Consider the following 13,905-nt stretch of genomic DNA (forward strand, 5'->3'; position numbering starts at 1 on the left):
GAGAGGATCTTTGAATGTTATGAGAGGAAGACCTATTTAGTAAAGGCAACTGCTTAAAGTGCAAATGTTTTTTGATAAGTGAATGTTTACACCATTTTCATGAAATGATTCACCACATATTAAGGGCCACTAACACAAGAGCCCTCACCTGACCTGATTCTCCAGAAAATGCATGTATCTGTACAGAAGTGTATACGATGGGGACAGAATTCCAACAGACTTCATTCGAGCGCCTCGTTCCAGTTCACTCTCCACAGGCATATTGGCAAAGCATGCCATGCCAAAGTAGTTACCTTTCCGAAAGTAGCTGAAAACACAAAGGACAGCTAACTGATCAGGGATACATATTAAATTAACGCGAATAGCTTACCTGGAAGCAGTCTTCTCAGTTAAGTTTTTGAATCTTATTACAAATACATACAATGTAGGTAATGTTCAGATGCAACCTCCCTAGTCTCAGGGCTTACCTGGTAGACTATTAGCGTCTATGTGCTAAAGCCAAAAACTGACAAGGATTCACACACTCAACACTTTGAAGTTAGAAATATAAGACAGAATGACAGGGAAACAAACTTCCTCAACAGTCGGAAGCCCAAAAAATACATGTTGGGTGACTGAAGTATTAGGCATAAGCTCAATGCTTTCAAGAAAATAGACCAATTTTTGTGGCAATCATAGAATGGTTACAGCACAGAAGGTCATTCGGCCTGTTGAGTTTGTAGCAGTTCTCTATAAAAGCAACTCAGTTATGTCACACCGGTCCACCTTTCCCTGCAAACCTGAAAATTTACTTTACATTTAGGTGCTTATCCAATTCCCCTTTGAAGCTACAATTGAATCTGCCTCTATCATCCTTTCAGGCAGTGCATTCCAGAACCTGACCACTCCTGCAAAAAAAAAAAATCTTCTCATGCTGCCTTTGTTTTTTTTTTGCCAATCTCCTTAAATCTGTCTCCTCTGGTTCTCACCCCAGCAGCAATGGGAACAGTATCCTTTTCTACTCTGTCTAGGTCTCTCATGAATTTGAACATCTCTATCAAATCTCCTCTGGTCCCTTCTCCTCTCCAGAGAAAAATCCTGGCTTCTCCAGCCTAATCTTGTAAGTGAAGTGCTTAATCCCCAGAACCATTCTCAGAAATCTTCCCTACATCCTCTCGACAGACTTCTAATCTTTTTTAAAATGTGGTGCCCAGAATTGTACACAATACTCCAGTTGAGGCCAAACCAGTGTCTTATAAAGGTTCATCATAAATTCCTAGCTTTTGTGCTCTATGTCCCTATTTATAAAACCCGGGATCACAAATGTCTTTTTAACCACTTTCTCAACCTGCTCTGCCACCTTCAGTGATTTGTGCACATTTACCCTCAGGTCTCTCCACTCCTGCACCCCTTCAGAGCTGTATCCTTTATTTCATATTGCCTCTCCTCATTTTTCCTACCGCATGCATCACTTCACATTTCTCTGTAATAAATGTCTGTCCGTTCTGCCAGCCTATATCCTCTTGAATTCTAACACTACCTTCCTCACTATTAACAATGCTTCCAAGTTTTGTGTCATCCGCAAATTTTGAAATTGTTCCCTATATACTTAAGTAATTAATATTTATCAAAAAAGCAGTGGTCCTAGTATTGACTTTTGGGGAACCCCATTGCATACTTTCCTCTTAGTCTTAAAAACAGCCATTGAAGGCGACTCCCTGTTTCTTGTCACTCATCCAACTTTGAACCCATGTCATCACTATCCTTTTATTCCATGAGCCTCAACAACACTAACAAACCTATTATATGGCACCATATTTAAACACCTATGGGAGTTCACATACACATTAACCACATTACCTTCATCAACCTACTGTTACTTTATCAAAAAATTTAATCAAGTTAGTTAAACATGATTTGCCTTTAGTAAATCCACATTAGCTTTATTTAATTCACCTTTGTCCAAGTGACTGTTAATTTTGTGCCAGATTATTGTTCTAAAAACTTTCACACCAATGAGGTTAAAATGGCTCACCTATAATTGCTGGGCTTATCCTTAAACCCTTTTTTGAACAAGGGTGAAATATTTGCAATTCTCCAGTCCTTCAGCACCACCCCTGTAACTAAGAAGGATTAGAACTGCCACTGTAAGTTCCACCCTTGATTCCTTCAGCAACCTTGGATGCATCACACCCCATCCTTGAGATTTATCAATATTTCTTTTAATATTACATTTAAGGAAAACGCAACACTATCTACTAAACTGAAATTACGATCATCATTTCCTTCCATCTTAACAATAATGGGCAGATTAGGTTTTTACTTAGGTATTTTTCCTCAGGCTCGGAACCTTTGTGCACTCCAATACAAACGGTCTTACTCTCCATGACCCACAACACACTTGATCTGTCCAATACAATTTGTAGCCAGGCAAGAGATCAATCAGAAAGCTCTGGTTATGGTCTTTCAGTGAATGGTCATTTCATTTGTCCTCATAAGCTTTCTTCACTTCCGAAAAAGTAACATATTAAACCTTTTACTAGTATCAGGTCACCAAATTGCCAAGCAGAATTATTAAAGAGTGAATAGAAATATAGAAACTAGGAGCAGGAGGAGGCCATTCGGCCCTTCGAGCCTGCTCTGCCATTCATTATGATCATGGCTGATCATCCAACTCAATAGCCTGCTCCCACTTTCTCCCCATACCCTTTGATCCCTTTCGCCCCAAGAGCTATATCTAACTCCTTCTTGAAAACATACAATGTTTTGGTCTCAACTACTTTCTGTGGTAACGAATTCCACAGGCTCACCACTCTCTGGGTGAAGAAATTTCTCCTCATCTTAGTCCTAAATGGTCTACCCCATATCCTCAGACTGTGACCCCTGGTTCTGGACTCCCCCACCATTGGGAACATCGATCCTGCCTCTACCCTGTCTAGTCCTGTTAGAATTTTAAAGGTTTCTATGAAATCCCCTCTCATTCTTCTGAACTTGAGCGAATATAATCCTGACAATCTCTCCTCATATGTCTGTCCCACCAACCCAGGAATCAGTCTGGTAAACATTCACTGCACTCCCTGTATAGCAAGTACATCCTTCCTCAGATAAGGAGACCAAAACTGCACACAATATTCCAGGTGTGGTCTCAACAAGGACCTGTACAATTGCAGCAAGACATCCCTGTTCCTGTACTCGAATCCTCTGGTTATGAAGGCCAACATACCATTTGCCTTCTTTACCGCCTGCTTACCTTCAGCGACTGGTGTACAAGGACACCCAGGTCTCATTGCACATTCCCCTCTTTCAATTTATAGCCATTCAGATAATAGTCTGCATTCGTGTTTTTGTAGATAAGTGCACTAGAAGCAATGACACACTGCAAATTTTCAAAGTTTATCTTATCTACCTTCCCTAGAGGAACAAAAATTACCACACAGATCTGGTAAACTGTGAATGTAATTCTTAAATATTGTGACAATTTGCTGCTGACCAACTGTTAGGCAATTTGTGTGTGGGGGCCTGGTTTTTAATCCCATGTGTACAGTGATCAAAAGACAAAGATGCATTATAGACACATACTTCATTTTTGTTACATTGATATGGTGATGAATCATAAGATGATGCAGCACAGAAGGCCAGCTGACCCATCTTGCCAGTGCCAGCTCTACAGTAGAGCTATCCAGTCTGTCCCACTCCTATGCTCTTTTCCCATAGCCCTGTAACTTTTTACCATGCAAGTATTTATTCAACTCTCTTTTGAATGGGACGTGCTAAATGGCATAGATTTCTACCAAATCTAGCAACTCAAAACTGGGCATCCATGAGGTGCTGTGGGCCATTAGCAGCAGCAGAACTGATTTCAACCACAGTCTGTAACCTCATGGAACGGTACATTCCCCCACTCTATCATTATCATCAAGCCGGGGATCAATGCTGGTTCATTGAAGAATGTAAGAGGACTTGCCAGAAGCAACAGCAGGCATACATAAAAAGCTGCCAACTTGATGAAGCTATAACACAGGACTGCATGTATGCCACAAAGCGTAAGCAGGTGATAGAGACAGCCAAGCAATCGCACAACCAGTGGATCACGTCTAAGCTCTACTGTCCTGCTACATCCAGTTGTGAAAGGCAGTGGACAATTAAACAACTCGCTGGAGGGAGAGGTTCCACAAATATCCCCATCCTCAATGATGGTGGAGTCCAGCACATCAGTGCAAAACATAAGGCTGAAGCACTTGCAACAAACTTCAGCCAGAAATGCTGAGTCGATGATCCATCTCAGCTTCCTCCTGAGGTCCCCAGCATCACAGATGCAAGTCTTCAGTCAATTTGATTCACTGCACATAACATCAAGAAATGGCTGAAGGTACTGGATACTGCAAAGGCTATGGACCTTGACAACATTCCAGCAACAGTTTTAGGATGTGTGTTCTAAAATTAGCCACACCCTCTAGCCAAGCTGTTCTAGTACAGCTATAACACTGGCAGCTATCAATTTTCCACATTCCACAAAGAGCAGGGCAATTCCAATGCAGCCAATTATCACCCCATCAGTCTACTCTCGATCATCAGTGAAGTGATGAAAGGTGTCGTCAACAGTGTTATCGCGCGGACTTACTTGGCAATAACCTGCTCACTGACACTTAGTTTAGGTTCTGCAAGGGCCCTTAAGCTCTTGACCTCATTACAACTTTGGTCCAAACGTGGACAGGAGAGCTGAACTCCAGAGGTGAGGCGAGAGTTACTGCTCTTGACATCAAGGCAGTGTCTGAGCAAGTGTCGCATTAAGGGGACCTAACAAGATTAAAGTCAGGTGAAAACTCTCCACTGGTTGGGGTCATACATTGCACAGCGGAAGAGATGGTTAATGGAAATCAATCATCTTAATTCCAGGACATCACTGCAAGAGTTCCTCAGGATGGTGCCCTAGGCCCAACCATCTTCAGCTGCTTCATCAATGACCTTCCTTCCATCATAAGATCAGAAGTGGGGATGTTCACTGATGATTGTGCAACGTTCAGCATCATTCACACCTCCTCAGATACTGAAGCAGTCCATGTCCAAATGCAGCAGCACCTGGGCAAAATTCAAGCTTGGGATAAGCGGCAATTTACATTCACACCATACAAATGCCAGGCAATGACCATCTCCAACAAGTGAGAATCCAACCATCCAACCTTGACATTCAAAGGCATTACCATTATTGAATCCCAAACTATCAACATCCTGTACCAGCCATATAAATACTGTGGCTACAAAATCAAGTCAGAGACTGGGAAATCTGCACGAGTGGCAATCCAAAACCACTCAAGTAGTTCAACACCATCCAGAACGAAGTAGCCCACTTGATTGGCAACCCATCCATCTTCAACATTCACTCCCTCCACCACCGATGCAAAGTAGCAGCAGTGTGTCCCATCAACTCCCAAGATGTTGATAGCTTGGGGTTCAAGGTAAGACAGATGGTCATTGCCTGGCATTTGTGTGCTGTGAATATAACTTGCCACTTATTCCAAACTGAATGTTGATCAGGTTATGTCTCCCTCTACCACCTAGGACAAAAATATCAGATGATGGGAACACCACCACCTGCAAGTTCCCCTCCAAGTCACACACCATCCTAACTTGGAAATATATCGCCGTTCCTTCACTGTCACTGGGTCAAATTCCTGGAATTCCCTTCCGAACAGCACTGTGGGTGTACCTATACCTAGAATGCAGCGGTTCAAGGCGGCAGCTCACCACCACCTTCTCAAGGGCGATTGCAGCTGAGCAATAAATGTGGGCCTAGCCAGCGACACCCAGATCTTGTGAATGAATAAAAACAAAGAATGTTTCTATTGAATCTGCTTCCACAATGTTTTTAGGCATATAGTTCAAAACATAACCATGTGTTATGTAAGAGAATGTTCCCTCATGCCATTTCTGGTTCTTCTGACAATCACCTTAAATTGGCCTCCTCTGATTACCAGCACTTCTGCTACTGGAAATAGATTCTTCTTAATCACTCTAAAAACAAGTGCTCATGATTTTCCTCTATCAAACTGCCTATTAACCTTCTCTGCTCTAAGTAGAACAATCCCAACTTTATGATCTCTCCACATAACTGAAGTCCCTCAACTGGGATACTAATCTAGTAAATCTCTTCTGCACCCTCTCCAAGGCCTTGACATCCCTTGGCCTTAACAAATGTAGAATCTTAGTAGCTATTACATTTCTTTCTTTCAAGCCTAACATTGACTTCGATCATGTAATGTACAATGCTAGATAAATGTTCCCTAACTCTTAAGATTATTTCACAAGTCTGGTTCATTACTCATGACCGAAGTGTAATGCCCAAAGCTGAGCCAATACTCAAGATGAGGCATAGTCAGTGTCAAAGGTTTAGCATAACATCCTTGTTTTATTACTGTTACTAAAGCCAACAATCTCATATGTTTTTAACAGCCTTCTCAACTTCTCCTGCCACCTTCAAAAATTCTTGTAGACATTAAAAATTAAATACATTCTATTGGAAGCTTTATCAAAACAATTATAGAAGGAATAAAATATTTCTAGCAAATACTTTCACACATGCTCCACCACCACTTAACTCTATGGCTTCCACTGTGCTATCTAACATTAAATCTATGGATGAGTCAGAGTATTTATTAAGTTTGGCACTGGAAAGAATGAATCCATCCCACTAAAAACTCATAATTCTAGCCTATACATTCACCTGGCTGCTCCTTCTAGCTAAACCCAATGTTGTGCAACTTTGAGACAATATCTGATTGTCCAGCTAACTCCAGGGTTCTTAGATTTAGTTGTGTAATGAGCCAAATTAAATAAATAATCTAACAGCAAGGGGACATTTATCTAACAGTGATCATTACGTGATCAGATTCAATGTTAGGTTTGGAAGAAAGAAATGCAACAGTTACTCAGATTCAAGATTTGTTTAGGCCAACTTTAATGGGGTGAGACAGAGACTAATGACAGGAAATAAGTCAAACCTGATATTGGATGGAGCTACAGATGAAGAGCGGGAGGCATTCAGAATATAATTTAGCTTAATTCAGGATCGATATGTATATATATATATATATATATATATATATCCCCAATGGGCAATAGCTCTCCTTTCCAAGTAAAACAGTTGTAGTCAATCAGACGTGAGAGATAAAAAATCTAAAAGAGACTGGCAGAGATATAAAGAACAGCAAAGCCAGACAAAAAAATAGAGCTGCACAAGGAATACAAAAAGAAACTTAGTAAAGATATCAAGATTAACATAAAATAATTTTACAACTATATTGTAAAACTTCCAAGGGCAATTGGGCCCTTTAAAAACAGATTAGATATTGCAAATGAAAATAACAAAATGGCAGCCTTGTTAAATAATTACTGCGTGTCAGTCTTCACACTATTTGAAAAAAATAATGGCACTAAATCCTCAGAACTTAACAGTTACAAAGCAACATGAGGAAATTGCAGATGCTTTGGCTATTTCTAAGTGTTCTCGATTCAGAAATTGTCCCTTCAGATTGGAAAATTGCAAATGTAACTCTATTACTTAAGGCGAGAGATAGAGAGAGAGAGAGAGAAAGAAGAAAACAAAGAAACTATAGATTGGTTAGTCTAACATCTGTTGTGACAAAGTTATTGTAATCCATAATTAAGGACAGTGTGACTGAGCACTTGGAGAAATTTGAGCTGATTAGAGAGAACCAACATGGCTTTCTATAGGGTAGGTCATGTCTAACAAGTCTAATTGAAATTTTTGACCAAGCACCTACAAGTAGACGAGGAATGTCTATGCATGAAAGCAAGATACTGCAGATGCTTGAAATCTGAAATTAAAACAAAAATGCTGGAAATACACAGCAGGTCAGGCAGCATTTGTAGAGAGAAAGTTAACATTTCAGGCCGATGAACTTGCATCAGAGCCAATGTCAATGGATGTAGTTTATATACACTTCCAGAAGATATTCAGCAAGGTTCCACATAAGAGGCTGTTAACTAACATTAAACCTTCATGGAGTTGTAGGTAAATTATTTGCTTAGTTAGGTGATAGAGGAGTACAGATAATTGGTACTTGAATTGGAAGCAAGTGACAAGTGGTAATGGTTGTAAGTAGAAAGGATTTACTAGATGGTTCGAGGACTGAATCTATTTGGCTTGAGCTAAGGAACAGAGGTAGAGGTAGTAGTTTGCTGGGAGTTTTTCTTATATAATGCTCCAAACAACGAGGGTAGATGAAGAAATTTGTTGCCAAATTTTGAAGCTATGTATCAAAAATAAGAGAGTAGTAATACTAGACTTTAATTAATTTAGACTAGGAAAAACATTGCTAAGCATAAGGAAGAGGAGAAATTTCTGACATGTACAGAAGAATCTTCTTGATCAATATCTCCAGTCCAACAGGGAAGGAAGCAGTGTTGTTTCTGGTTCTGAGAAATGATATAGAACAAATAGAATCTGTTACAATAGAAATCATCTGGCTATCTGACCACAACTTAAGAGTCTAAAGTAATTATAGAAAGAGGCCAGAAAATATCAAAATTAAAAATACTCAACTGGGGAAGAGCTAATTTTAGCAACAGAAGGGGCCTAGTACAGGATTGGAAAAGGTAACTGCTGGATAAAGCACCAACAGATCAACGGAAAGCATTCAGGGAAGTCGGTGGCATAGTAGTAATCCAGGGCCCAGGGTACTGCCCTGGGGACATGGGTTCAAATTGCCAGCTGGTGCAATTTAAATTCAATTAATAAATCTGAAATATAAAGCTAGTCTCAGTATTGGTGACCATGATAAAAATCCTTTGACGTAAAAACCTAACCCACTAATGTCTATTACATAAGAGCTATGTCTATTACATTCGGCCCCTCATGCCTGCCCCACCATTCAATAAGATCATGGTTGATCTGCCCCAGGTCTCAACTCCTTTTTTGTGCCAGCTCCTCATAGCCCTCAACTCCCCAATATTTCAAAAATCTATCTACCTTCTCTTTCAATACTTTCAGTGATCTAGCCTCCACAACTCTGAGGTAGAGAATTCCAGACATTCACTACCCTCTGAGAAAAGAGATTCCTTTGCATCTCAGTTTTAAATGAGTGTCCCCTTATTCTGTAACTATGTCCCCTAGTTCAAGATTCCTCCACTAGTGGAAACACTCCCAATCAGATCAGAGTTAATGTTTCGCGTCCAAATGGCTCTTCTTCAGGGAATCATATGGATTCGAAACCTTAACTCTGTTTCTCTCCACAGATGCTGCCAGGCCTGCTGAGTTTTTCCAGCATTTTCTGTTTACTTCAGATTTCCAGCATCCGCAGTTTTTGCTTTTATCATAGTGGTTATGTTGCTGGACTGGTAATCTAGAGACCTGGACTATTGAAGTACAAGTTTAAATTCCACCACATGGTAGCTGGGGAATTTAAATTTAATTAAATAAATCTGGAATTAAAAAGCCACCATCAGTAATGGCGACCATGAAACTACCAATTGTCACAAAAACCCACTTGGTTCACTAATGTCTTTTAGAGAAAGAAATCCTACGCTCTTACCTGGTCTGGTTTATATGTGACTCCAGACCCACAACAACGTGGGTGATTCTTAACTGCCCTTTGAAATGGCCTAGCAAACCACTCAGCTGTACTAAAGGAGGTGACTCACCACCATCTTGGCAAGGGCAATTAGTGATGGGCAATAAATGCTGGCCGTTCCAGAAACACCCATACCCTGTGAACGGATTAAAAATGTTTTATATATGGACTTCAGAAGGCAAAGTGCTACACAGCAGGCTTATTAATTCACATGGACTTCTAGCTTAAGGGGAAAGTGGCAATACAGATATAAATTTGGCTCAGTGACAGGAAACAAGGTAGGGCAGGTGGTGAATGGATGCTTTCAAGTGCTTTACAGTGGTGTTCCCCAAGGATCAGTTTTGGGTCCATTATTCTTTGCATTTTATAAATGACCTGGACTCAGGTGCATAGAACAGCATAAGTTTTGCAGATAGGAAGCTTGGCAAAGTAGTGATGGGGGGGAGCAGTTAGGATAGTGAAATCCGTAGAAGCTCAGCAGATGGATTCCAAAGCAGACAAGTGCACTGTGGGAGGATCAATATACTATATGTATTAATTATAAATGGCATGATTTTGAAAAGTGTAAATGAGCAGAGACCTTGGTGTCAATATACACAAATCCGTAAAGGTGGCAGGGTAAGTTGATACGGTGATGAAAAAATTGTACAGGTTACTTGAGTTTATAAATGGAAGCATAGAATATAAAAGCAAAAAGATCATGTTAGAACTTTATAAGTAACTGGTTTAGGCCTTAACTGGAATATTGTGGAAAATTCTGGGCGCCACACTTCAGGAAAGGTGACAGCTTACTAGGATGTTACCAGAGATGAGTGACTTCAGTTATGAAGAGAGGTTAGAAAAGTTAGGAGCATCCTCCTTGGAACAGGGAAGATTAAGAGGTGACTTAATAGAGGTTTACAAGATGATGAGAGGTGTTGATAGAGTAAATAGAGATAAACCATTTGATAAGGGAAAAACTATACCCTGTGTTGAAAGGGTCAATAACCAGAAGGCACAGATTTAAAACCATTGCCAAAAGAGTGGCAGGAATCTGGAACGCTCTCCCTAAAAAGGTAGTATAGGCCAATTTAAAAATTATTTTTAAAAAGGACTTCGGCTCTTCAGAGCGAGGAACTTATAGGGTTACAGAATAGCTGGGGTGTGATGCAAAGCATGACTGCACTTTCAAAGAGCCAGCACAGGTAGGATGGACCAAATGGCCTCTTTCTGTCTTTTTAGGATCCTATAATTCAAAAGGAAGGGCTTCTGAATTGAATTGTAATAACTGTAGTCTAGCAAACATGGCATAGGTCTCTTAGTAGGCCATTCAGTTCCTAGTCTATTCCATAATTCAATTAATCATGGCTGGTCTGCATCTTAACTCCATTTACTCAACATGGTTCCCTAACCCTTAGTGTACTCTTCTATGAAGAAAAATCCATCAATCTTAGTTTTGAAATTTTCAGTTGATCTAGTGTTAACAGCTTTGTAAAGTGTCCCAGATTTTCATACCCTTTGTGTGAAGAAATGCTTTGACATCAACCCTGATAGTCCAGCTCTAATTTTACGATTGAAATGAATAATGACCTGTTGTGCAAAGTATTCCAGTAGCCTTAAATCAAAAGCCAACTCTTGGGGAGAAGCATAAAGAGCAAAGATTAGTGATAAATGCAATTATAACATCTAGCTTGCAAGTTAATCCCCTATTTGGCTGTTACTATACAATCAAGAATAGGTGAATGTTTGGCTTATCGTTTAGTGGTACAGAGGTGCTGGAAGAAACATTGCACTTCAGACAATGACTTAATGTTGGACTATCAATTTTTTTTACGCGAACTCAATGTATGCCCTCAAATTGCTCCCACTATCAATGGTAGACCAGTTTCTCTTGTGAGCTGGCTGAACTGGGCAAGTGCAATATTTAGCTTCCATTAAAAGTTCATATGAAACCACATTAGTGTGGGTCTGGAGGCACATGCAAGCTAGATCTGGTAAGGGAAGCAGGTTTTCTACCCTCAAAAACATGAGTGGGTTATCATGCCAATCTAGCAGCTTCATGGTCACTTTTAAATGCCAGCTTTTAATCCAAGTTTTTTATAAACTGAATTAAAATTCTCAAACTGCCATGGTGGGAATTTAACTTATGTTTTCTGTTAGTCCTTTATATAACTACAAACCATGGTTAACAATCAGTAAACGACCATGTTGTTCTATAGTCCAAAAAATGCCCTCTCTAGCCACACGCCAAGTTAACAGCAGAAATCCAGTATTTCAGACTTTTAGAAACTGCAGTATTTTGTTTTTGCAAAAATCCAGAACTTTTTTTGCTGGGGGATTTTAGCAGTTCAAATTTGGACAATTTATACACTCAATTACATTTCACTGAAATCAATTGACAACAGCAAACAAGTTAGAATTAGTCCTTTCCACATTCATTCAGGTTTGTCTTAGAGGAGTTTTGAGAAAGCCATCGAGAAAATTACTTACACAAAATCAGAGTTTATTCTGTGAGATCCACTGGCCATGGATTTAAATTCCACGCCTTCTAAATCCACTTCGTGTGGCAGACACCATTCAATAATGTTACCTGAGGAGGAAGATGTCAATTATCATGAGGGCAGAGCATGTTGGTCAATTCACAGGTACTGTGAAACTGCATTCACTGATCATAGGTTGGAGATAACAATGGCCCTATCTCAATTGCAAAAAGATGTTTTTTCCACCTAAAAATCCTAAACAACAGGTCTGAATAAATGAAAGAATTTTAACTCAGGTTCTTGATTAACATTTTTCACACTGGATGACTATGCAAATCTATGTGAGGAACTTCAGAATCTCTCTGTTGGGCCTTATCATAATCTCTTTCCCCCATCTCCATCCTTCTGCTCACTTGTAGCTATGTAGCACAGAAGAATTAAATCCCCTGAGGTGAAAATGTGACAATGTCAGAATTCAGCTGCAGTTCAGCTTAGTTCTGGGCCACATTTGCACTTTAAACTTGAGCTCACCAAAGCAAGAGGGTGGAAGGTGAGAACACAGCCAGGACAGCATTGGAATGGTCAATTCTGGAGATGACAAAAGCATGGTTGAGGGTTTCAGCAGCAGATGGATTGCGGCAGAAGTGGAAACAGGCAATATTTACAGATGTGGAAATAGGTGATCCTGGTGAGAAAGAGGATCACCATCAGAGGCACAGGTTGAGATTGTGAACTGGGCCAGGAGGAGGACTGAATCGACGGCTAGGGAACAAAATTGATGGTTGGGACCAAAGGCAATGGCACTTGTCACCAAGGCTCAACTAGATGAGATTTTGTCCCATCCAAGAATCAATGTTAGATAAGCAGTCTGACAAGACATAGTCAAGGGATTGAGAGAGGTGGTAACAAGGTAGAGTTGGGTATCATCAGTGTACACGTGGAACTAGGCATTGTATTTTTGATTATGTTGTCAAGAGTCAACATGCAGATGAAAAATAGGAACACACCGAGCATTGATCCTGGGAGCTCCAGAGTTAATGTGCAGGGCTGATGAAGAGAATCAGTACAAAAGATTTCATGGATACCACTGGATAGCTAAGAACGGAAAAGGCTGCAAACAGATCGAGAAGGATGGGGAGAGATAGTGCATCATGGTTACAGAGAATGTCATTTGTGGTTTTGATTACAGACATTTCAGTGCTGTGGCAGGGATGGAGGTCAAAATGGAGTAAGGTTCCTATGGTTATCCCACCCGAAAATAGATAATACTCAATTTAAACAATTTTCTGCATTAAAGACTCCATTGCATTGCAAGATTCTGTTAACTAACTTTTGGGCAAAGATCCTTTTGAAAATCTAATCGTGAAGGATTAACTTTTAAGTGAAAAAGTACCTTTATAAAAAATACTTTTATTACAAAGCAACCTACCATTTCACAAGCAGATTACAAAAACCATTTCCTTCCATCTCCACAGCAGTAAGTAGTAGATAATAGAATCAGCGGTGACTTAAGAACAAATCTATATTTATGATCACTTTTTTATATTCTCAAAACATTCAAGAATCCTTCACAGCCAGTCAATTGTTTTAAAAGTGGAGTCACTAGTGATTTGTAGGCAAGTGTTGCAGACAATTTGCACACAGCAAAATCCTTGTGAACAATAAACAAGGAATAATTGTTGAAGAACTCATTCAAGTAGTGCCTCAAACATCTTATCTGAAAGATAGTGCTTCCACCAATGTAGCATTCTCGCAGTATTGTACTGAAATGTCAACACAAATTATCTGAGGCCTAGGATGGAAGTAGAACCCTGACCTTCTGAGTCAGAGACAAAAGTACTGCCAGCTCAGCCAAACTGACACTTCAAATTTTCAAA

General features: G+C 39.9%; 1 protein-coding gene across 2 annotated transcripts in view; it reads right to left on the minus strand.

The window, feature by feature from the left end:
- dennd11 (DENN domain containing 11) overlaps positions 1-13,905 on the minus strand; it is a 29,451-nt gene that overhangs the window by 6,844 nt on the left and 8,702 nt on the right. For both annotated transcript variants that reach the window (XM_041215866.1, XM_041215867.1), the window contains exons 2-3: positions 12,039-12,138; positions 149-307 (exon numbers count right to left, since the gene is read on the minus strand). In XM_041215866.1, coding sequence (XP_041071800.1) covers positions 149-307; positions 12,039-12,138 — 259 coding nt within the window. The remainder of the gene's footprint in view (positions 1-148; positions 308-12,038; positions 12,139-13,905) is intronic.

This window comes from Carcharodon carcharias, chromosome 21 (genome assembly GCF_017639515.1).
Source record: "Carcharodon carcharias isolate sCarCar2 chromosome 21, sCarCar2.pri, whole genome shotgun sequence".
NCBI lineage: Eukaryota > Metazoa > Chordata > Chondrichthyes > Lamniformes > Lamnidae > Carcharodon > Carcharodon carcharias.